The sequence below is a fragment of the Hemibagrus wyckioides genome, linkage group LG16 (assembly GCF_019097595.1).
Source record: "Hemibagrus wyckioides isolate EC202008001 linkage group LG16, SWU_Hwy_1.0, whole genome shotgun sequence".
Lineage (NCBI taxonomy): Eukaryota > Metazoa > Chordata > Actinopteri > Siluriformes > Bagridae > Hemibagrus > Hemibagrus wyckioides.
In genome coordinates, this window is record NC_080725.1 from 9,993,261 (window position 1) to 10,018,752 (window position 25,492).

Sequence of the window (25,492 nt, forward strand, 5' to 3'; positions counted from 1 at the left end):
ATCCTTGTTTTATTCTCGAATCCGATTAGTCAGAAGAGTGATACATTTTCTCTAACAGTAGCTCTGACAGTGTGTAATTCAAATGACAGATTTATATTAATGCACATTACTGTTTCTATAGTAACAGCTCATTCATTCACAGGGACTTTTATGGCAGAAGAGCAACCTAATCTTAGGCAAACTATTTTTTATAGAGCTGTTACAGAGAAAAACACATACTTGCTGATGTGCACACTGCAGACTGTACACTATAACATGCACATAACTTTGTTTCTTGCATTTTGCACTACTAGTAATTTGGTAATTTACGTCTTCTCTCTTTTTTTTTACTTACAATTTATGTCATAGGCTGCTGGGAGGATTCAGAAGATTCACAGACTGTTTCCTGAACGTATAACAATAAACTCTTAAATCTTTAATGTGGTGAAGTTTTATGTGACGAGTCGTCAGGACGTGACAAACGTAACTATAAATGGTCAAAAAGCAAGACAAATTCATGGTAAAGATTGTAAGCAAAGCTGCTTTAGGACAAATGGAAAATTATATATATATATACATATACACTATATTGCCAAAAGTATTCGCTCACCCATCCAAATAATCAGAATCAGGTGTTCCAATCACTTCCATGGCCACAGGTGTATAAAATCAAGCACCTAGGCATGCAGACTGTTTTTACAAACATTTGTGAAAGAATGGGTCGCTCTCAGGAGCTCAGTGAATTCCAGCGTGGAACTGTGATAGGATGCCACCTGTGCAACAAATCCAGTCATGAAATTTCCTCGCTCCTAAATATTCCACAGTCAACTGTCAGCTGTATTATAAGAACGTGGAAGTGTTTGGGAACGACAGCAACTCAGCCACGAAGTGGTAGGCCACGTAAACTGACGGAGCGGGGTCAGCGGATGCTGAGGCGCATAGTGCGAAGAAGTCGCCAACTTTCTGCAGACTCAATCGCTACAGACCTCCAAACTTCATGTGGCCTTCAGATTAGCTCAAGAACAGTGCGCAGAGAGCTTCATGGAATGGGTTTCCATGGCCGAGCAGCTGCATCCAAGCCATACATCACCAAGTGCAATGCAAAGCGTCGGCTGCAGTGGTGTAAAGCACGCCGCCACTGGACTCTAGAGCAGTGGAGACGCGTTCTCTGGAGTGACGAATCGCGCTTCTCCATCTGGCAATCTGATGGACGAGTCTGGGTTTGGCGGTTGCCAGGAGAACGGTACTTGTCTGACTGCATTGTGCCAAGTGTAAAGTTTGGTGGAGGGGGGATTATGGTGTGGGGTTGTTTTTCAGGAGCTGGGCTTGGCCCCTTAGTTCCAGTGAAAGGAACTCTGAATGCTTCAGCATACCAAGACATTTTGGACAATTCCATGCTCCCAACTTTGTGGGAACAGTTTGGAGCTGGCCCCTTCCTCTTCCAACATGACTGTGCACCAGTGCACAAAGCAAGGTCCATAAAGACATGGATGACAGAGTCTGGTGTGGAGGAACTTGACTGGCCTGCACAGAGTCCTGACCTCAACCCGATAGAACACCTTTGGGATGAATTAGAGCGGAGACTGAGAGCCAGGCCTTCTCGTCCAACATCAGTGTGTGACCTCACAAATGCGCTTCTGGAAGAATGGTCAAAAATTCCCATAAACACACTCCTAAACCTTGTGGACAGCCTTCCCAGAAGAGTTGAAGCTGTTATAGCTGCAAAGGGTGGACCGACGTCATATTGAACCCTATGGTTTAGGAATGGGATGTCACTTAAGTTCATATGCGAGTCAAGGCAGGTGAGCGAATACTTTTGGCAATATAGTGTATTTTCCATATATATATATACATATATATATATATATACATATATATATATATATACATATATATATATATATACACACACATACACACGCACTACCAGTCAAAAGTTTGGACACACCTTTTAATTCAATGTTTTTTGTTTAGGGATTTATTTTCTACATTCTAGAACAATACTGGAGATTTCAAAACTATGAAATAACACACATGGACTTAAGTAATCCATATGTAACAACAACAAAGAACAGTCAGTTGTTATTTTAAGACACGAAGGTCAGGTGTTCTGCAATAGTTCTTGCAAGAACAGTATTGTCAAGTATATTTGCAAAACCCAGTAAAGGATGAAGTTCATTTAGAGTTACCAGCCTCAGAAATCACCAATTAACAGCACCTCAGATTAGAGCCGTTATGAAGGCTTTACAGAGCATCAGTAGCAGACATTCTTGTGTATTTCGGCCGCCTTCAGCATTGTTTTACAATGTAGAAAGAAATAAACATCAGGAAAGACCATGGAATTAGAAGATGTGTCCAAACTTTTGACTGGTAGTGTGTATGTATATATAGTTTGGACACATCTTCTAATTCCATGGTCTTTCCTGATGTTGGCCATGGAAGGAGCTTGATTTTGTGTCTGCTGAACCATTTTTGTGTAGATTTCCACGTTTTTGGGTCATTATCCTGCTGAAAGACCCAATGACGACCCATCTTCAGCTTTCTGAAAGAGGCCATCAGGTTTTGATTTAAAATGTCCTCGTTTATCAAAGAGTTCATGATGCCATGCACTCTGACAAGGTTCCCAGGGCCTTTGGAAGAGAAACAGGCCTTCACAGATCATCACAGATCCTCCATCATACTTCACAGTGGGCATGAGGTGCTTTTCCCTATACTCATCTTTTGTTTTATGCCAGACTTACTTAGAGTGTTTGTTGCCAAAAAGATCTATCTTAGCATCATCTGACCAAAGCACACGGTCGCAGTTGAAGTCTCAGTACCGCTTAGCAAACTCCAGATGTTTGTGATTGTAGGTGAGAAAAGGCTTTTTCCTTGCATGCCTCCCAAACAGCTTGTTGGCTTGTAGATAGCATCTGATGGTTGTTATGGAGACACTGTGACCCCAAGTTGCCACTCTTTGATGCAGTTCTCTAACAGTGAGCTTTGGAGATTCTTTTCACTTCTCTTACCATCCTCCTCACTGTGCATGGTGGCAAGATGAACTTGGGTTCTTGTCCAGCCTTGTTTGTCACTGTTCCAGTTGTTTTAAACTTCTTAATGATTCCTCTGTAGATATGGGCAAGTTTAGGCGAGTGGCTATTTTCTTGTAGCCATTGCCTGACTTATGAAGGTCGAGACACATCTGCCTTACTTGCATGGGTTGTTCTCTTGTCTTTCCCATGTTGAAGAGCGGATAAGAGAAATAGGCCTCTGTGTCACGTCATATTTATTCCCCAGTGAAACAGGAAGTCATGAATTATTAATTAAAAGTTTCTGGATACTCTGATCAACTTTAAATACAGTAAAAATGACAAAAATGCTTCAATTACATTTATTTTATAGGTTAAAGGTTAGATTTTTCTACAATTTTCAGTGTGAGATTATGCTTCTGCAATAAAAAATGAATTTATTAGAAACCTAAAAACACATCCTAACCAGGGGTGCCAATAATTGTGGAGGGCGCTGTATATATATATAAATTTCAAGTAATATGTCCTAGTTTTACTTCACTTAATATTCGGTTAATAAAAGGCATATTTGTTTCCTTCTTATACATCAAAGCCCCAAAAATATCTGCTCCAAGTCTTCCATTACAGAGTATTTTATCTTTTTTTTTATTTTTATTATTATTTCATCTTTTCTGTATCTTTCACCTCTTGTTTTATTGCTCCCACTTGCCAGAGTAATAAAGAGCCTGGTGCTGGTGAATCAGAGTTGGCAGACGGCCACTAGGTGTCCCCTCTGCACAGTTTGGCCATGGACATAGTTATGCAACAAGCACAGGGCGCTTCCCCCTGCAGAGGCTACGCCTGCAGTCTGCCTACGTCTCAGCCTCTAGAACCTTTTCCCAGAATGCATCTGAGCCCAGGTGTTGAAAAATGAGCTGCGTGCGGAGGCACGAGAGATTTTAACGGTCAAGTGGTGTAAAAAAAAAAAAAAAAAAAAGTCATTACATAACAAGGTTATAAAGGAGAATGTGCTCACGTCTCACTTTCTACAAACCCGAACTTTGATACTGAATCTAAGTTCTTCACACGTTTGCAGTGTATATCTGTGTAAATCATGGGTGTGCATTCATTATGCGTGTCTAATACACAGTTAAGATAGGATGTGCTTAGATGACTCTCACTTTGCCTGCTCCATCTGCAACTGAACAACTCGCACAAGTAAAATGCACATGCATTTACCGTGCATAGAAAATATCCATCAGTAAATAACCATCAGAAAGATGCTTACCGATATCACGCAGCCTTTTCTCTGCTGAAGACAAATTGAAGACATTGTTCTGGTTCCCCGTATCAGGCTTATAGTACGTCTCAATGTCGATAGAGAACTTTTCCACAAAAGGACACGTGTAACTGAAAGACATGCACCAGAACAGTCAACACGAATATATATATATATATTCAATTATTCCATCGATTAATCGAGTAATCGGATAAGAAGTACTTTTTTTTTTTTTATAAAAAAGGAATACTAAATATGCAAGAGAAAATCAAACAGGTCTCTTAAAATGTACAACTAACTTGTTTCCTATTTAAAAAAATTTAAATAAAATCTAAACCCATTTAGTGCATTTAATTGACATTCAAAATGCAAATACAAATATATAAATAAAAAAATTAATTACTTCAAAAGAAGGTAAAAAATAGTATAACCTAAAACATAATAATAATAATAATAAATACCTAAACATTGCATTTTTGTTGTCCAACTTAACTTTGACGTATCAAGCAGGACATAAGCCTTTACTGTCTTCTTGCAAGACTTTTGTTCGAGGCAAAAATTAGTGGAAAGGAAGGTAACTTGGAACAAGAACAAGAGTCCGTACACATCAAATTTCTTAACACATTTTTCTGTAACATGAAATTTGAGTTATTTGGAGAACAAGCCCTCTTAAACGTCTCTCTACATACTGGTGTGTGTGTGTGTGTTTGTGCGCACTTAGGCTTTCACAAAACAAAGCTAAATTAGGGACATCATAACTAGCCACCATACTGATTTATGCTCTTAAATAGTCACTACATGTAGCCACGATCCACATACATTTTTATGGGCCTTAATTTCAACTAGCAATCATATTGTTTTAAGCTAAGTGCGAACGTTCATATTGATTTAAGCGAAGTGAAGCTTGTGTTGACTCCGTGGACTTAAAGTGGGGACTGTGTGTTTTCGAATGAGATATTGAAGTATGGAACTTGTACTGTTATGGTACACCACTTCAATCTTACAGTAATCACACTGTACAGAGTTTTCTGTCTGTTTTAGTTTGAAATTATCCCAAACGTTTTCTTTGGCCTGAATCTTCTCGCCCCTTGCTGTGTTCTCCCCGAGTTTAGCGGGTTGCGCATCAGTAATAACGGTCCGTGGGGAAACGCAGTGCTGTGTGTGTAGTTACAGTAAATCGACTAAACGAAGCTTTGAGGCAACTAATTTGCTTCTATGATTTTTTGTATTCGAGTCACTCGAGGAATCGTTTCAGGCCTAGTCAACACCTCGCTTCCAATCCGTTAACAACAATCACACATTCAGGATAATATTCTTTTTCTGTTTCTGAATTAGTTCTTGCTTAACACATAAAAAACTAAAAAAAAAACTAAAAACTAATTCAGGTGCTACATAAAAGATCAGACACTGTTACAAAATGTTATAATGGATGTGCAAATTAATAGATGACCAGTGAATGTACCTGGAAATTTTCTGTTGGAGCGCTAACTTTACTGTTATGGATTGATAAAATCAAATACTTATTATGGCGTATTTTAAGAGATACCAGGATTGAAATCCCACTCACTAACAAATACAAGCTAGTTTAGACGGCTGGATTGCATACGAGCATTTCCAAATTGCAGCTTCATGTATTTTCATACATCCTGATATTGTAATGAGGATAAAAGTGCAGATGTTGGGCATTAAAATGCATTATTTACACACACACACTTGTATTTATTAGGAGGATTCTGCTTAATGAGAAAGTATCTGTTGAACAAGCAGTTAGACAATACTGTGAAGCACAATGAATTGTCAATACTAACCCCAGTATTAGTAATACATCCAACAAGCCATGTCAGTTATCATGTCAACCAGTCTCTGAATAAACTAGACGACAGTTTGAAATCGGGTGCATGATGCTCACCGGGTGCGTGTGAAAGGGTATGCGTTCCAGGACTCCTCCTCCACACGTAGAGCTGCTTTGGGCAGGATGGAGCGGAACCAACTGGGGATGTGCTGCCCGATGTGGTACACTTTGTGTGTGTACTGTCCCGAGCCGCCGGGCCCGTCCGTGTAGGGTCGATTCTCCAGGATCTCCACGCCACTGCCCTCGCCCTCGCTCTCCTCTCGACTCTTTTTCTGCAAGCAGACGTCAAAGATTTTCACAAACTTTCCATTCGTAAATAGGGAGATAGGAACACAACCTATTGAGAAAGAAACTGAGGAAAATTCGTGTCTACATCAAAACATCAATCGTTAATAACATAATACTTAATTTTATGGTGAAATGATAAAAGTACAAAAAGACTTTGATATGATATGAGGCATAAAAAACAAAAAAGGTGAAAATGCACCATCAGTATTTTGAAAAAATTAGCAACAAGGTTACTACCCAATCACTGTGAAAGCATTACACCGTAATAACCCTTACATTATCAACAAACAGTCGCGTTTTACCAACGCTATCTTAAGGAGTGTGCCTCAGGGAAGACGCTGTTACACAATCTGTCTGTAACGGCTGAAGTACTCTGGAACCTTCTGCAAAATGGCAGGTATTTTATCCTAGATGCTGGAGGTTATCCAAAACGCTCCAGGCTTTTGCAGATGCAGCAATAATGGTTGCATGGTTTTGTGTTTAAAGATGCATCACATCCTATACCACACGATGAGATGTTTACTATCCCACTGTAAAATCCCTCTCTCGCTCTCTCTGTGTCAGGTCATACCAATGATTCTGACCTCTGCTCTCTGGACCTGCCTGATCCATCTTGACGCTGTACTTCTGGTTGCCATCTCATCCCTTGGAGGCTGCTCACTGCTGCTGAGGATGCCCAGGATAAACATGAGATTACTGGTGAATGGCTGGTTTCTGCCTGCCACTGATACAGTTTTGCACTCAAGTCTCCATCAGTGAACAGCTGATCACTTCAAAACTTCACGTTTGAACTAGAATAAAGTTCCTGGTTACACAATTGCACTTGTGACCATATACTACCCCATTCTAAACGGGAAATGATTTATAAACGCAATCTCTGGTGTCACACAGATGAGAATGGTCTGGTTCCTCTTACGGTTCCTTCCTCATATCGTCTCATGGAGTTTTTCCATTGCCACCGTCGCCTCTGGCATTCTCGTTAAGGATAAATTTAAAATGTATTATTTATTTCCTGTTTGTATATCTCTGTAATGCTGCTTTATGGCAATGTCAATTGTTAAAATAAAACTGAACTGAAATTAAGGCACTGATCACCACATGCACTTATGAAGCAAACAATCGACCGAGAGCCAAAGTGTTGCTTCTGCTTCAGCCTTGCAACCCTCTTCACTGTACACTGATTCCTTATTATTGCTGATGAGGTGTTGCTGGAGTAAAGTTGTGAGGGAGACAGACAGAGAAAGAGAGAGAGAGAGAGAGAGATCTTCAACCCTGATAGACAGACTGTCTCTATGGTGGTGGTTGTGCTGGATGCTGAATTAAAGTTACAGCTTTCACACACACAACTGTGTCCAAGTAGGTCAGGGCCGGGTGAAGGCCAGTCGATATGGCATTATCTGGAGAATGGCGGTGGTGGTGATGGTGGTGGTTTGCTCTGTAAGTGACTCATAAACAGAATTAAAATTCTGATGTCATGGTGTTATGGATACTTAATTTTATTTTATTAGATATTTTATTACTTGTCATTATTTTTTTTATTTTATTTTTTATTATTTATTATATTCTTATTGATTCATTTTTTATGACATGTAGTTTCTGCAGCATTTCACTAAACATTGTACCATGTGTGCTTGTTTATGTGAGGAAATAAATGTGATCGGATTTGTAAGAGGAGTTTCTTTAAGTTTTTGACTTTCTAGGACACAAATTTGCTAAATACAGTGAGGAGAAATTAATATCCAGAGACTTTTTTTTTTTTTTTTTTTTATTATCTGATATACTTCCAGATCGAAGTCTAAAGAAAAATAATAAAATTCTGTATTCATATGCATAGATGTTTAGATACGTATAAAGAACAAGACTGATAAAGGAAAAATTATTCAGGCACCACGATTGAGTAACATTAGTACTTTGTTGGAAAGATGGTGTTGGCAATTTCCGTTTTGAAAACTAGCTAAGCTTTTTTTTTCCAGCTTTGGCCTGTTCTCCTTGGCAAAAGATGCAAATTCCTCAATGTTACAAGGGATGGGAAAAGTCCTCCAGAAGTAAAAAGGATTTACAAAACATGCAAAATAAATAAAGTATCTTCATAAATGATCTTCACCTAATCCAAGAAATCAATCTTGAAATATTTACACACAAGCTTCCCCTCAGAAGTACACGGCACAATCCAATACCACCACCGGAGAGCTGCAAAGATCTCAGTTCTTTCTACAGAAACCCAGTTTGGCGCTCATGCACGGCAACAGGTTTCCACAACAATTCTCTGAAAATTCATTCTGCTGTGTTTCTACAGCCATCAGAGCGCTTCCTCCAGAGTGTTTTTTGATGCAGCGACTGATTTGTTCCTGAGCGTGGATTATCACGGCTTGCCTTTCGGTTTTAGCAACTAAGCAGCCGCATATGTCAGAAGTTGCAACCTTGAAATAAAGCGAGGCAAAGGGCTTCGCGTGGCAGCGCCGTCTGTTTTCCCCTGAAAGAAGAAGCCCACTGTGCCGCAGAATACCAGCGCCTTCTGGTTTGAACAGGTTGCGGAGATCCTGCCACCCACAGCACCCTCATATTAACCACAGAATAAATAAAGACTGAGGCGAGATAATAAAACGGATTATACGCACAGAAGCTCTTTTTAAAAGATGAATATTAAATTTAGGCGGGGGGAAAAGAAAAAAAACCCTCACTGTTCAAGCACCAAACAGTTTCGCGTCTCCATTACTGATCGTCTTTTTAAAACAAAACTTTTTCTGATAGATGAAGGACACGTTAGCCAGTCTGCCTCATCGACTACTCTGCATTAGCAAAATGTCATCTGGCAGATTAAAAACAGACGCCGCTCACGTTACAGCTACTATTAAATGTATATGTCAGAGAGATCCATCAGTTACTACAGCGAAAAAGCTTGGGGTTTTTTTTGGCAAAGTGTCAGAGTGAAATGTCAGCACAGATATCTGGCTCTCCACTTATTACAGAGTGTTAATGCATGCCGAGCAGAAGGGATTGTGATATCGAATAAACGGAAGTGACAACAGAGCCGATGAAGTTGAAGCGGAACATTTGGGTGCGTAAGGATAAGGCGCATACCTGAGAATTAAAACTGTAGTAATATTAAAGATGCTTCAATAGAAATTGTTGAGTCTGAGAATGAATGTGCATTCGGTTTGCCAAAAACCAATACTGATTAATGATCATTTTTTAATTGAATGATGCTGTTTAAATGCCATGAGATGTTTTATCAGGGAACTTTTTTATCAAGGATCATAGCTTCCTTTTTGGCATTATAAATAGTGCCCAGAGCATCATGAATAAAATAAATCTCAGGGCAAGCTTCTTACAAAGCCAGAACATACGGCTAATAAAAACAACCGCCAGTGCTAAGGACTGACGGCGACATGACACACTGTAGCCATGTTTCCATCCAATCTGCAAAATAAACGAATTATCCCATAAAACTTTTGTGAATAAAGCAACGCTTGTGTGTGAACAAAATCAGCAAATCCGGAGAAACTGATGCAAAAGTATTAACATAACCGAAGTTGTTATCTCCGGATTGGAAGCGGATGGCTGATATTTCGGAACGGAATTGCGTAACAAAGTTCTGGGAGGTAATGCCAAAGTGTTTGATGACAGATTTTGTCTCAGGTATTTTAGAAAAACAAAAACAACATTTCAGCTGCCGTGCAGTGGGATCGGTCTGCTGGTTAGTCCAGTTATACCGATCCACAGCGCCTCAGTTTCTTACAGAAAACCGCTTTGCCGTTGCGTTACTTTTCCGAGGTGATTATTAGGGTTGAAACAATACAGTTAACCCACGGTTCAATACGTACTGCGGTTTTACCCACGGTTTTCGGTTGGGTTGGCTTGGCAAATTAAAGGTTTTTTTTTTCTCCATTATTCTTTGCTTAGGTGACAGGAACAGTAAGCATGTTAAGAAGAAAAAAAACTGGTTTTAGCTGCAATTCTCTTTATTTTACTTAAATGCAAAAATCAACTTACACAATGAAAGTGTACTGAAAAAAGTGAGATTGTATGACTATTACAGGAGATGGGTTTAGACGGCGCTCTTTATTCCCAATCTGCTATGTAATGAACAGTCACAGTGAGATAACTCTCTGTTACCCGCGAGGTCCAACTATCTGTTATTAGCGCAAGGCTTTGTGCTTTAGCCAAAGCGTTTTTTTGCGTGTTTTTTCTTAGAGGGCGGGAAAAAAGGACGTGTCGGTAGTGTGTAATGCGGTTCGAGCACTTTTATAAGTTGCTGAAAGCCCACATCACCGATCACAGAAAACGGCTGCAAATCCTTAGCGATTATTATATTATAATTATTTTTTCTGTCTCTCGGAACCAGTTGTCTCTGAATGCTGGGAGGAATCAGTTAGGGGACTGTTGATTTTGGGTGCCTGTGTTACCTGCTCTGCCCTCCTGCTTCCACACAGTGATATCGTGGGGTGATGGAGCTGTAGATGTGTGGTCATGTTGGAAGTATTTCCATGTCAGTAGGTAACTCGTGTGGAACACTGCTTAAACAGTCATTTTTTGTTTAGAGTTTTTGTTTCATCGGCATCATGGTCAACAACAAATGTGAAATGTCCCCACACCACAGATCTGAATCACGGCGCTGCTTCTTTGTGTTTCTGTATCACTTCACCGCTCTCCAGGGTTAGAGTGAAATCTGACACCAGCATCACAAGCATGGTTACCGCCCCTAACTTTAGCGCTCACTGATTGGCTATTTACTCACGGGGAGGCGTCTGTCTCGGCGCGTAGACCTACAGTACAGGCAAACACAAACAGGCGGTGCAGAGAGTAATAGAGCGCATGGTTAAAAAAAAAAAATAAATAAATTTTTTTAAAAACCGCCTGGTTATTATTGTTTTGAGGAAAAAACGCGGTTCACATACGCGTATTGAACCGTGGAGGTCGTACCGAACGGTTCAATATTATATTGAGTATTGTGGCATCCCTAGTGATTATCCTTTTTCATGATTCGTTAAGGCACGCATGACTTTTTATGATGGACATCTAGGAACTTATTCAGCAAATAAATATGTTTCTGTTGTAGGTTACGACCATGTCTTATTAAATAAGAAAGAAATAAAACCACCTTAATATGGCTCATACTTTAAGGCAGATTTCATTTCGAATCTGGCGTCCCAAACTTCACCTAAAAATACATGGATGGAAACACAGCTACAGTCCACGTGATTTTTTTTTTAATGTTCTTCTGGATAGGAATGAGCAGAGAGGGAGAGAGAGGGAGAGAGAGAGAGAGAGAGAAAGAGGGACACGCACATATGATATGGCAGGTGTGGTGGACACACAGCATGGAAGAGTAACAGAGACAGAGATGGATAGAGAGAGAAAGAGAGAGACAGACACAGAAAAAGAGGGACACAGTGAGAAAGAGAGAGAGACAGACAGACAGACAGAGAAAGAGGGACACAGAGAGAGAGAGAGAGAGATGTCAGCACATAGATGTGGCAGGTGTGGTGGACACACAGCAGGGAAGAGTAGCAGAGACAGAGAGATGGATAAAAAGAGAGAGAGAGAGATAGAGAGATGTGTTGCTGTGTACAGGTCTGCTATTGCTCTCCTTCAGCAGCACTTCATTACGGTGCTGACAGCTGAGATCAGGCCTGACACCCGCCGCCCAGGCCGTCATCAATCCCCCCTACAGCAGCCGTGGGAGAGCTGCTGTCTGTGCCCTCTGCACGCGCGCACGCACACACACACTTTATGCACGTGTTTGGTCTATACTGTGATGAGAGCTGAACAGAGGCACAGAGTTTGACACTCTGTATGTGTCATTTAAACAGAAACTGTAGTAAACATCAGACATTCGGATCCAAAAGATTTTTTTAACACATCACATTCATTCTGATAGAGAAAGCTGAATGTTTATATGACACTGAATTTCCAACTACGCCAAATACGATGTCACTGCTCATGGTTGCTGTTAGTTGAGAAAATGATGCGCAACACACTCCACATTTCCGAACTCCCTCTGGAGCGAGTCTTACGACTTAAATAAATGTTATGTTTTTCTCAAATTTGAACACCACACACCCAAAGACAAACAAAAACACACACACAAAGACAAACAAACACACACACAAAGAAACAAAAACACACAAAGACAAACAAAAACACACCCAAAGACAAACAAAAACACACACACAAAGACAAACAAAAACACATACACAAACACACATCTGAATTCAAAGCATACATTCAAATGCATCCTTATTCTCTACGTACATACTATTTTCCAAATTTTGACATTTGTTATAGAAATATGAGCTACATTATTGATACAATTAGGGGAAAAAGCAAAAAAGTACATACATATTAAAAAAAAAAAAAAAAGAAGTAAACCAATTTAAACATAACCTTGAATTAAATCTTCTATAAGAAATATGTGCGGTAAAAAAACCTGCTCGAGACCATCGGCTGGCCGCACAAATATACATCACTGCTAATGATCTGTCTATTACAACAAACAAACAAAAAAATCAATTTTATTAAAGCTCCACCCTTGTGGGCCAACATTTACTGCCCCTTGATTGAATTAGTGCAAAAGAGTCAGAAAACATAATTCTTGGGTGGGATCATTGGATTGCTCAGTCCTGTGGTGAGACAGAGACATAAAGTGAATCAAGACATTTAGATGATTACATTGTACACTCATCAATTCTATCAGCTACACTTCTAATCAGATGCGAATACGCTGCTGGACAGAGGCAAAGATGCACACAGGCACAGAGACAAAGATACAACCAGTACTGTACACAGACCCACAAAGCAATAGAAATGGATGCACAAAGAATGTATAAAGAAACTGATGCACAGGAACATAAAGAAACTGATGCACTCAGAACAAGGCATAAAGAAACTGATGCACAGAGAAACAAAGGCATAAAGGAACTGATGCACACAGAAACAGAGACATAAAGAAACTGATGCACAGAGAAACAGAGACAAAGAAACTGATGCACAAAGAAACAGACATAAAGAAACTGATGCACAGAGAAACAGAGGCATAAAGAAACTGATGCACAGAGAAACAGAGGCATAAAGAAACTGATGCACAGAGAAACAGAGGCATAAAGAAACTGATGCACAGAGAAACAGAGGCATAAAGAAACTGATGCACACAGAAACAGAGACAAAGAAACTGATGCACAGAGAAACAGACACAGACAAAGAAACTGATGCACAGAGAAACAGAGACAAAGAAACTGATGCACAAAGAAACAGAGACAAAGAAACTGATGCACAGAGAAACAGAGGCATAAAGAAACTGATGCACAGAGAAACAGACAGAAAGAAACTGATGCACACAGAAACAGATGCACACAGAAACAGACAAAGAAACTGATGCACACAAACAGACAAAGAAACTGATGCACACAGACACAGAGACAAAGAAAGTGATGCATAGAGACAAAGAAACTGATGCACAGAGAAAGACACAGAGACAAAGAAAGTGATGCATAGAGACAAAGAAACTGATGCACACAAACAGATGCACACAGAAACAGACAAAGAAACTGATGCACACAAACAGACAAAGAAACTGATGCACACAGACACAGAGACAAAGAAAGTGATGCATAGAGACAAAGAAACTGATGCACAGAGAAAGACAGAGACAAAGAAAGTGATGCATAGAGACAAAGAAACTGATGCACACAGAAACAGATGCACACAGAAACAGAAAGAAACTGATGCACAGAGAAACAGACAAAGAAACTGATGCACACAAACAGACAAAGAAACTGATGCACACAGACACAGAGACAAAGAAAGTGATGCATAGAGACAAAGAAACTGATGCACAGAGAAACAGACACAGAGACATAAAGAAAGTGATGCATAGAGACAAAGAAACTGATGCACACAGAAACAGACAAAGAAACTGATGCACACAGAAACAGAGACAAAGAAACTGATGCACAGAGAAACAGACAAAGAAACTGATGCACACAGAAAGACAGAGACAAAGAAAGTGATGCATAGAGACAAAGAAACTGATGCACAGAGAAACAGACACAGAGACATAAAGAAAGTGATGCATAGAGACAAAGAAACTGATGCACAGAGAAACAGACACAGAAACTGATGCACAGAGAAACAGACACAGAAACTGATGCACAGAGAAACAGACACAGAAACTGATGCACAGAGAAACAGACACAGAAACTGATGCACAGAGAAACAGACACAGAAACTGATGCACAGAGAAACAGACAAAGAAACTGATGCACAGAGAAACAGAGACATAAAGAAACTGATGCACAGAGAAACAGACACAAAGAAACTGATGCACAGAGAAACAGATGCACAGAGAAACAGACACAGAAACTGATGCACAGAGAAACAGACAAAGAAACTGATGCACAGAGAAACAGAGACATAAAGAAACTGATGCACAGAGAAACAGAGACATAAAGAAACTGATGCACAGAGAAACAGAGACAAAGAAACTGATGCACAGAGAAACAGACACAGAAACTGATGCACAGAGAAACAGACACAGAAACTGATGCACAGAGAAACAGACAAAGAAACTGATGCACAGAGAAACAGAGACATAAAGAAACTGATGCACAGAGAAACAGAGACATAAAGAAACTGATGCACAGAGAAACAGACACAGAAACTGATGCACAGAGAAACAGACACAGAAACTGATGCACAGAGAAACAGACACAGAAACTGATGCACAGAGAAACAGACACAGAAACTGATGCACACAGAAACAGACAAAGAAACTGATGCACAGAGAAACAGAGACAAAGAAACTGATGCACAGAGAAACAGACAGAAACTGATGCACAGAGAAACAGACACAGAAACTGATGCACACAGAAACAGACAAAGAAACTGATGCACAGAGAAACAGAGACATAAAGAAACTGATGCACAGAGAAACAGACAAAGAAACTGATGCACACAGAAACAGACACAGACAAAGAAAGTGATGCATAGAGACAAAGAAACTGATGCACAGAGAAACAGACACAAAGAAACTGATGCACAGAGAAACAGATGCACACAGAAACAGATGCAGAGACAAAGAAAGTGATGCATAGAGACAAAGAAACTGATGCACAGAGAAACAGATGCACACAGAAACAGATGCACAGAGAAACAGACACAGAGACATAAAGAAAGTGATGCATAGAGACAAAGAAACTGATGCACAGAGAAACAGACACAAAGAACCTGATGCATGGAGACACAGAGGTACAGACACAGGCACATAAAGAAACCAATGGACAGTGACAGAGACACAAACACAAAGAAACAGAGACATGAAGGCACAGAGACTAACACAAACAGACACAGAGACAAACACAAAGAAACGGAGACACAGACGCATGAAGGCACAGAGAAACAGAGGCACAGAGACACAGAGACATACAGATACAAAGACACAGAGACGATGATGAGATGTTGGTGCAGATGCACAGGGACACATGTACAGACACAGAGCTACACGGACACATATGGAAACAGCACACAGAGACGCACAGACGCAGTTGGTACAGACAAACAGGGGGACACATGTATATCCAGACACGGATACATATGCACAGAGCTGAACGGACACACAAGCACAGACACAGACAGACGCAGAGACACAGTCCAAAACAAGTATTTACCATTAGTGTGTGTGATGGCACCATATAGAACATTTGTTTAAAAACACTTCTATTATTGTAACTGTTTTTTTTCCTATGGTTGAATTTCAAATAGTGGTTCTAGTGGCCATATAATGCACTCCACAAGGCAACTCCATTAAGATTCACCCTGCATAAGAAAAGCATTAATTGTCAACACCAAGCAATTCAGGATTCTGTCTGTTGGCATAAAAAAATAAACCACACACACACACACAACAGATGTGAAACAAGTGAATGAAAAAGAGGCGAAACCAGTTGACATGCAAAATCACTTGTGATTTGTGACACCATACATCTTTTGGCTCCTTCATTTCAGAGCACTTATCCAGAATCTGTGGAGAGTGGAGACACCACTCAGCCTTAATTAACTTACAGCTAGAGCACACATTATCTCTGCCAATTCCTCCCCATCCCAATAATGACTTTTCCCCATTAAATATTAATAAAAGGAAAGTGGGAGGGGAAGGGCTGCACACACCGAAAACCCCATGTCCAGGTCAGGACAGGAGTGATGGACAATAATGAGCTGCTGTTTCCATTATTGGTCGTTCCTGAACCTAAAATAAATAGGTAAATAAATAAAAATCGAGGGGTAACTCGGTAAATCGGTGCTGGGTTTCCCAGCAGACATCCGAATCGTTTAGTCTAGTGATGGATGGCGTTTAGGTGACTCACACCAAAATGAGAAATGTGTATGTCGATAGAGAAACTTTCAGCCATTTATCTAAAACTCAGCCAGAACTTTGTTAAAGGGATACGTCTCTCATAACGAGAGCAAGACAAATCAGTATTTTCTGCACAATGCAAATCTCCACCGCTGTTCAAGAAACCATTCTTCATTTCCCTCCTGAATCCTGCTGATCTATAGGAGGATTTTTTTTTTTTTTCCCCTCTTTCCCAGCCGCCCTCCTCCTCCTTCCTAAATCCGGCTGACCTCGTTGCAGTGTGCCTCCGGAGTTTGTCTTTAGCGGTGGGTAACAAAATCAGCGGAGTAAAAGTTGCCGTGGCAACGTGCCTGCATCATCACGACCTCTCCCTTCGTCTCTCTCCCCCTCCCCGACATGGCCGCACGCACGTTGCAAACAAATGATTGCAGCGAGTGCCACGCTCTTGCTGATGTCACCCGTAACCATAGCAGCCGGAGCTCAGCTGTGACGCTGTGCATGCGTGGCGGGGAGGGTGGACGCGCGCAGGAGAGATGTAGCGATAGAAAAGACGGCAGGCGAGAACTCTGCTGCTCGTTCTGACGGCTCGACTTCCTTATTTATTCTCTTTTTTTGCTCCCCCTCCCCTCCCCTTTTCCCAAACGCTTTGCATTCCATTTCACTACCCGGAATTTGAACGTCACATAGAAACGTGCTGCAGAATAAAAAGAAATGCATCAATGAATCAGAAAGGTAATACCTTAAAAAAAAAAAAAAAAAAAAAAAAGAGTAAAGACCCCAACACGTTGAATAACGGCTTTGTCGAACAGCAGTTTTCACAGCAGCGCTGGCTGGATTGTTCTAGATCGCCAAAGCAGTCTTGAAAAATCTGCCTGTGCCTCCTGACAACTGTTCTGACTCATGGCGCATAAGACATATTCACGCTGTAACACCATCAGGAGGAACGAAAAGCCAAATCTTTCTGTTTCTCACACACACATACCAGCCAGAGAGGGCATTTAATGCTACACCAGCAGGGTCAACCTGCCAGTGTGTCTGTGTGCCATGCAGGGTGCCCGGTCTACCCTCAGCCATTAGGCGAGCTCTGCCCTGCCATGTCGCACAGGCCACAGCAGATGGCTGCTACATGTTTATAACATCAGTGTGTGTGTGTGTGAAGCTGAAGCTAAAATTAGCCTTAGCAAGGACAATACGCATTCTAGTCAGCTTTCCATGTTTTCTATTGTGGAAGAGAAGTTGACAAATTAATTATTTACACAAAATATATTTAATGTCTTTGTTTTGGTTTTTGTCAGTGGTGCTAAAATAAGCGGTTGGATGTTTAATTAATTGAACATGTTCGGTGGAAAGTACAGGAAGAAAAAAAGCTCCATAGCATTAATATTAATATCACTGCACTCATTTAAACAATAAGCCTTATGTTGGAATAACTCGGATTACTCGGATTCGTGTAGTAAATCTGGATCTGAGGAATTTTTTTCCCCTGATGTAGGTAAAGCTTACGACTGCAATTTAAAAAAAACACACTTCAAGATCCATCAAAGCATCTGTAACTTGGACATACGGACTCGAAAATCCAATATAGTGTAATTTTTGTATTAAGGCTTCGTCAGGGGTTAAAAAGTGTCAAGTGTGTGATACTTTCCCGAGCTGCATCATTGTGCAGCGGTGTCTCGCCGCTCTGACAGCTGCTTTGACAGGATGCTAATTAATCTCTTAAAACTGCCATGTGAGAGCCGAGCATGTGGGTGGACCGGTAGGGACCTTCAGCCCCTTTCCGTGCAGCCCAGCCCACGTCCATCTTTGCAGTCACGACCAGCTCCCCGGCATAAAGAGAGACGCCTTCGCCGCCTACCATCCGGAGATGAAGGCTGACCTGCTAACTTGTGGATCGGTGCCAGCTTCCTAACAGCCCTCGACATCAAGACGTTTTTTCCCCGTGTGTGTGTGTGTGGAGTGTCGACTGATGAAAAAAGGAAAAGTGGAAAGAGGGGAAGTGCTTTCCTTCCTTCTAAAGACGTTGCATTCTATTTTACTTTTAACACCGGGGGGAAAAAATCTGTAAGGTTTCCCAGAGGACCAAAGACCCGAGAGTTTTACGTAACAAGCCCGAAGTCTAAAACTGCTGGAAGGTTTTGTGCTGCTCATAGCTCATTTTCATTCTCCAGCATAAATCACAGCCTCAGAGACTAGGCCTTGTCCTAGAGGCAGAGAAAAGAACATATTTTAAGCACTAGAAGATATTTCAAGTCTGTCAGGTTATGCTAGCTCAGTGGCATGATTGCAGGGGCAAGACCCAGAGCAGTGTAGTGTGAGGCATAAGGGCGTTGTGCTTCACGCAAGTATTTGCCTGAGCTCACAGATTCCCACAACCATCATCTCTCGCAGCCGAGATTTGCTTTGCTTCCAGATTGATTTATTGGCTACTTTTACATCCAGCATAAAAATCCATTAATAAAGCAAATGATCGAATGGATCTAAGTGAGTGAAGTTTCAACCCAGAAACACTAAAGCATGAAAAAGTTCACAAATTCACAAACTCTTCTCCTCACTGTACATCAACTTTGTGATACATATATTGACCCTATTAGGCTAGGTAAAAACAGACATACTTATGAAACACTACAAATTCTTAAAGCCCTAAGAGTCTCCCTTCATATTAGCCACTAAACACCACTGTGGAGAAAATAGGCGACTCATCTACACTAAACCTACACAGCGATGGAGTGTGTGTTTCATCAGTAATCTAAAATCGTAGTCCAAAACAGCCTGCCCTCTGGTGAAGAAGTCCCTGTATGCTGTTTACATATGCAGATCACAGCACTGGTGTTGTAAGCTCCCGTATCGATTGCGGGTGTCACCCGATGGCAATCAGCACTTTCAATCTTTTGTTGTCAGCATGAGCTTATTGGCAGAGGCAAAGGCCTGACTGCATATGCCGCAAGTACACTCTGACCTCCATCAGTGACAAACCCCCTCTTAAAGCAAGCAATGCTAGCCTGGCTGACAGTACGGCCAAAAATACAGATAATGAGTCATTTGTTGGTCTCAGCAGGTTCTTGTTACAGGATGCAAAAAAGTGTGGCCTTGGAACCAAAATCTGTGTTTCAGAGCTGTCCTTTAGTGTTAAAGCCACTAATATGATAGTTGGGGGATGGGGGGCACTATCCACAGTCTCCACGAGAGATGGAGACTCTCTCGTGAAATTTTATTTATTGGAAATGATTACCATTTTTGATGAGTCATCACATGCTAGTCTTGTGTTAAATACGCTCTAGAATGTATATGTCTCATCCCTGAGGACAGCAGAAGCTTGTTTACTAGTAAACATGGTTTGTTGGTGCATTTCTGGCTGTGCGCCTTCTCATACGCTACATCCCTCGGTTGTGAAAAATGACCTTGAATTTATTCATTTCAAAGAAGATGGTCTTGTGGCATACACTTTTTGGAGAAGTGGTTTATCCACTTCAGTGCTGAAGTGGTGCAACTTTCAGAAAAAGTTTCATATTATTTTATATACCACACACACACACACACACACACACACATTATATATATATATATATATATATATATATATATATATATATATATATATATATATATATATATATATAAAATAAATAAATATATATAAATAAATGAATAAAAAAGGTGGTTGGCCTTGGTTCAAACATGTGATGCCAAAAACATACCGCACCTCCATAAGTATGAGAAATGTGGAAAAACTTTGCGCCATATTCCGCTAGTTCTCGAAAGCTATTCAGGCTACTAGTTGAACACTAAACACTGTCACTTTCACTTCCTGTTATTCCCTTTCACAAATAACCAAGATCCAGCTAGCTTACAACAAAGTGCAAAGCAATGTGATTCCAACAAACTACTGCTCCAACCCAGTCTTTTCCGTTTAAACTTTAAACTCAAGCCCAAGATCAGGGCAAGAAGACTAACCTGGATCATGTAGAGCTGGGCAATGCGGTACTCCTCCACGCTCATGGGCATGGGGATGCGGTACTCTTTAATCAGCATGTTGGCAGTGGAGCGGGGCGAATGAGGAATCCACCAGGCAGGCCCTAGCTCGGGCACGTCAGAGGGCTGGAGCCAAGTTCATCCCGAATACCTAGAGAGAAGGAAAGAGAGGGGTGCGTTAATATCCATTATTTTCAGATCTCTGCTCGACACACGTGCTCGTCAAGTTGAAGGGAGGAGCGTGTTGACAGGACACAGAGACTCGGAGTATCCTGCCGAGACGCACGGCATAAAAACCAGACAGGGAGGGTAATGAATAGACACTAAGTGCTGATAAGAGCAACATACAGCGAGCTCTCAATGCATGCAAGAATGCGTGACTGCTAACAAGATGCTGAGGCATGCTTTAAAAAAAAAAAAATCTAAACTGACTGATTTTGTCTTCTTAGGAATGTTTCCGGACATGAACGGCGTATCAGTGTACTAATCCAGTGTAGAAACGCTTATTCCAATAATACGATGAGCTTTCCTTGTGGGGGGAAAAAAAAAAAAAAATCAGTAATGGAAGCTTTACAAACCATGTAGTGAATTTGAGCTTCCGTAAAGAGAAGATATTCATCTGTTAACGGCAACAGTGTCCACACAGCAGGACAACACTTCAGTGGGTCTTTGCTGGCATCACATGACAACACGCTTAGTGTAAGACGGATTATCCACAGTCATGATACACAACTCTGCTCTGTGTGTGTGTGTGTTAAAAACAGGTTGAGCAGCTTTAAATGTAAACGTTAGGAGTACACCTGCAAATGGTCTTCAATTTAGAGGACAACCGCATGACAAATAAAAGGGCTAGGCCTCTAAATACATATATATTGGTGTGTTCCTGTGTGTCCAACGAACCAAACGATCAACACAAGAACCCTGAATAAGTTTTAAAAAGTCTAAATACCACATTGGTCCAAGACAAGATTTATCCCTTATTTGTCCATGAATGTCATTAAGAAAAACAACCCTCTTTGGGAACAGAACCCTGGCCAAGAGTGCAAGCGTTCCAAGTTCATTGCTCTAAACCAACATGGTTAACACGGTGCCCTCATAACCGAGTAGACACACTGCTTTCAAACCCATTATACCACAGCGCTGATGAATTCTCGAAGGTGATTAGTTGAAAGGCATATATGAAGTTTGTAAAACAGTGGTTCTGACAGTAAACCCTGCCTGTAAGAGTTGTTGTTAGAGCCCAAACCAAACAAGGGGGTAAAACTGCAATTAAAATAAATAAAGTTAACTGCCAAGTCTTTGGGTATTAACAGGACTCTCAATAATGCTGTAAGAAAGACACGGAATCTTGGAGGCCAAAAAAATATTATCAGTTGTAAGACTAATTCACCCACCTGGCTGTCTGTCAAGTAAATCTACCACACATACACACTAACAGTGTACAGACTGCAGCCTGCTGTGTCAAAACCTGAAAGAGTCCACTGCGGGACCACCGCAAGACTGGTGTTGAGGCCTGATCCGCTGCACCAGACACCTCCCATGGATTTTTTTCCAAGACTCTCCAGTTTCGCTGAACCTGTTCCTATTGAAGCCTCACATACCTGTTCTCGGCTGACAGGAGTGGAACCCAATGTGTTCTTTGGCGGCTGCAGCATATCTATCTCAAAGTGCTGAGATGTGTTTCTTCTCACCATGGATATAAGGAATAATCATCAGTTACTGTAGCCTACCTTGAAGCTTGAAGCAGTCTGGCCTTTCTCCTCTAACCTCTCTTCATTAACAAGCCGCTACAGACTAAAGAACCTCCACTAAGCGGATTTGTTGTTATTTGCCCCATTTTGACTAAACTCTAGAGACTGCAGTGTGAAAAAATCCCAGACGATCTGAAATACTCAAACCAGCAACCATGCAATGGACATTTTATTCTTAATAGTCTGCAGAATTTTTTGGGTGTGTGTAGAATAAAATGCGATCTCTTTACACCAGATGATGCTATTCCACCCCTGGACCACAGCCTACTGACGATAGATACCACACCCTATAGTAATATTCAGATGTTCCTGAAGACCTTGATTAGCAGGATCAGGCGTGATTAGTGCTGGAATTAAGCAATAGCTAGTGCTACAGGAATATCAACCCTTAATGTTTTTCCTCTCTTTTTAAATTTTTGAGCCTTCTTGACCACCAGGCAACTAGGAATAAAAAAAAAATTCTTATCTTAGACACCAAGCTACATCAATCCTGTATATCCCTCCTATGAAAAAAAAAAAAAAAAAAAGTGTTTCTCCTTTCAATACTGATGTATACAAACAAAAGGTCACAGACCGGACAAATGAAGACAACCATCAATTTCTGTATACAAGATGTTCTTGCGAGGAAAGCTCCATTACTGAATTAGCATAGATTATTGTACTGAATAGACATTTAATATCATATTTACCAATAAAGCCTTGGGATAAGAGGACCATTAAAATCCAACAAGTTTGTCTGGATCTTGTCCAACTCACTGGAAAAAAGCCATCCCAACAGGGCCTAAGATTGCCTCTGTTTTAGCTCAGCCTAAGGATAGATTCCATAACGAAATGTGTCTACGCACAGCATGAGCAACAAAGGGTATGACCTTTCAGAGGCAGGAGCACCACGTTTCGAGTCACTGCTTACAAGAAAGAGTTCAACAGCATCTTCTGATCCAATAAAAATAGTTCTTCCAATCCGTTCTGGTGCTTAGAATCCCACGGATCATGCGAATCTCAGCAAAACGTCCAGCCAGTAAAAGCTTGTGCAACATGGTATTCAGTGGAATGTATCTTCAGTGGCATCTCACTGGGACTAATGATGAAATCAGATCAGAGTTCTTAGCTTCTGGGTTTGTTTATCTAAGCTTCCTAGACATGAACCATAAGCAAATGTGTCTGTGAGCAGGAGCAGCCGCAAAATGGTATGACCTTTCCGTGTCTGGGGTAAGACCTTGAGCGTCACTTACAATCTGTATGTACCGCCGTCACGTCATGGACATATTCTTTCCGTGACGAAAAGAAGAAGCTTAATTGAGATCAGTTCAGTAACATGAGCTATAAGATGGCACAACTGGAGTGGAGTGTTAGGTCTTAGGATAGGTGCAGTTCTTGGGTTCTGATATCAGATTACAGACAACAACAACAACAAAAAAAAAAATCAACATTTTTAATGAAACAGCTGTATACTAAGTATGTAACAAGCACAATCTGTTCTATCTAATCAAAATTTCCAACTGAAATGTCCACAGAGATTCTGAAGAGCTCTTACGATCCGCGTTTCAGCACAGAACAGCCCAACAGGTATCTTAAGAGATAAAGGGCCAATAACAGAAAACGGCGCATTCATTAGAATAAAGCGTTCAATGAAAGGCAAAACTGGTAATCGCTTGTTTGTGCAAAGCACGCATGCAGCACCATGAGCAAAAATAAATAAATACCAGACAACCAGACGAAAAACAAGTCATGGCAACCTTCTCTACAAAGAGACACTAACTAGTTCATTGCAAAATTGGCGAATGGGGATAAAATAATTGTCCTGCATTATGCAATCATCCTTACCTCTGTAGTAACATTTTAAGGTTAAGTGTCAAGCTATGTTGTGCATGGAAAAGTAGAACCATTAGAATATGTAAGCATTTGGATGTTAAAATGTATATATTGAATATGTGTAAATAAATGCCTTTCTCTAGCAGAGAAGGAAAACAAGACAATCAGGATCTAAAACAACATGGGCTCTTTAATTTACCATATATGAAACATCACCCACCCCCCCACCCCCAAAAAAGAAAAAGAAAAAAAAACCCATCTGTATACTCAAATCTACGCTTCTGTAAGCTCTTCAGCATAAACCATCTATAAGCACATTCCTGCAAGAAGACACAATTTACCTTGTTGTTGAAGCATAGCAGACGGTCTACTCAATCTACTCAATCGCGCGCGTCCGCTCCGCGTCTCATTCCCAAACATGAGCGTGCTACACCCATGCCACCACAGCCTGGGATCCGTGTCTGCTCTTGGCTCGCACACATCCAACACTGTCAATGAAATCATCCAACAGATAGGAAAAGGGGAAAAAGGGAAAAAATGCCTATTTTCTGCAAACCTACCCCCCCCCTCCCGATCTCTCTCTCTCTCTGCTGTTTTCTTCAGTATCCACCTCTTGTGGTGGGCTATAAAGCGCTGTTACCATGGAAGTGCAAGAGGCTGTGTCAGCATTGGCTGGGCTGAACGTGATGAAAACAGCCCAAGGACGGCCCATCGGCTGATCTCCCCACCCTCTGTTTAAAAATTCTTCCCTGGCTTGATCTCACAACTCAACATCGTCGAGTAGTGGAGTAACACCCGCTGTCTATTCCCAAACCATCATGCACGTCCGATGCTTACGCGTACATCACGAGGAGAACATGGGAGGAGGGAGAGATGAGACGGAGGGATGAGAAGGATAGTCAGAGGCATGCGGCACGAAGATAACTGATGAACGAGCGCGTGCAGCGGCACATTTGCCCCCTGAAGTTAGATGATACTAAGAATGTCCTGTCTGCCGTTTATACTCTGAACCACGTGAGCCTATATATAAACAGTTGTCAAGCATATACGCTCAACGGCCACTTTAATAAAAAAAAAAACAAAAAAAAACCTGCTAATTCGTGTAACTATTTAATCAACCAGTCACGTGGCAGCAGTGCAATACATATCATGTAGAAATTAATGTACACATCAAAATGGTGAAAAAATGCGAGCGCAGTGACATCCAATGACTGGTGGAAAGAG

The 25,492-nt window shown here is 41.0% G+C and overlaps 1 protein-coding gene across 12 annotated transcripts in view; it reads right to left on the reverse strand.

Moving 5' to 3' along the window:
- Positions 1-25,492, reverse strand: part of LOC131366687 (membrane-associated phosphatidylinositol transfer protein 2) — a 56,077-nt gene that overhangs the window by 18,907 nt on the left and 11,678 nt on the right. For 10 of the 12 annotated variants that reach the window (XM_058411356.1, XM_058411357.1, XM_058411352.1 and 7 more), the window contains 3 exons: positions 20,688-20,856; positions 6,155-6,369; positions 4,255-4,376 (listed from right to left, as the gene is read on the reverse strand). In XM_058411356.1, coding sequence (XP_058267339.1) covers positions 4,255-4,376; positions 6,155-6,369; positions 20,688-20,765 — 415 coding nt within the window. In that variant the 5' untranslated portion in view covers positions 20,766-20,856. Of the gene's footprint in view, positions 1-4,254; positions 4,377-6,154; positions 6,370-20,687; positions 20,857-21,283; positions 21,305-24,609; positions 24,841-25,492 lie in introns of those variants that run through there. The other 2 variants (XM_058411346.1, XM_058411350.1) reach the window with 2 other exon arrangements.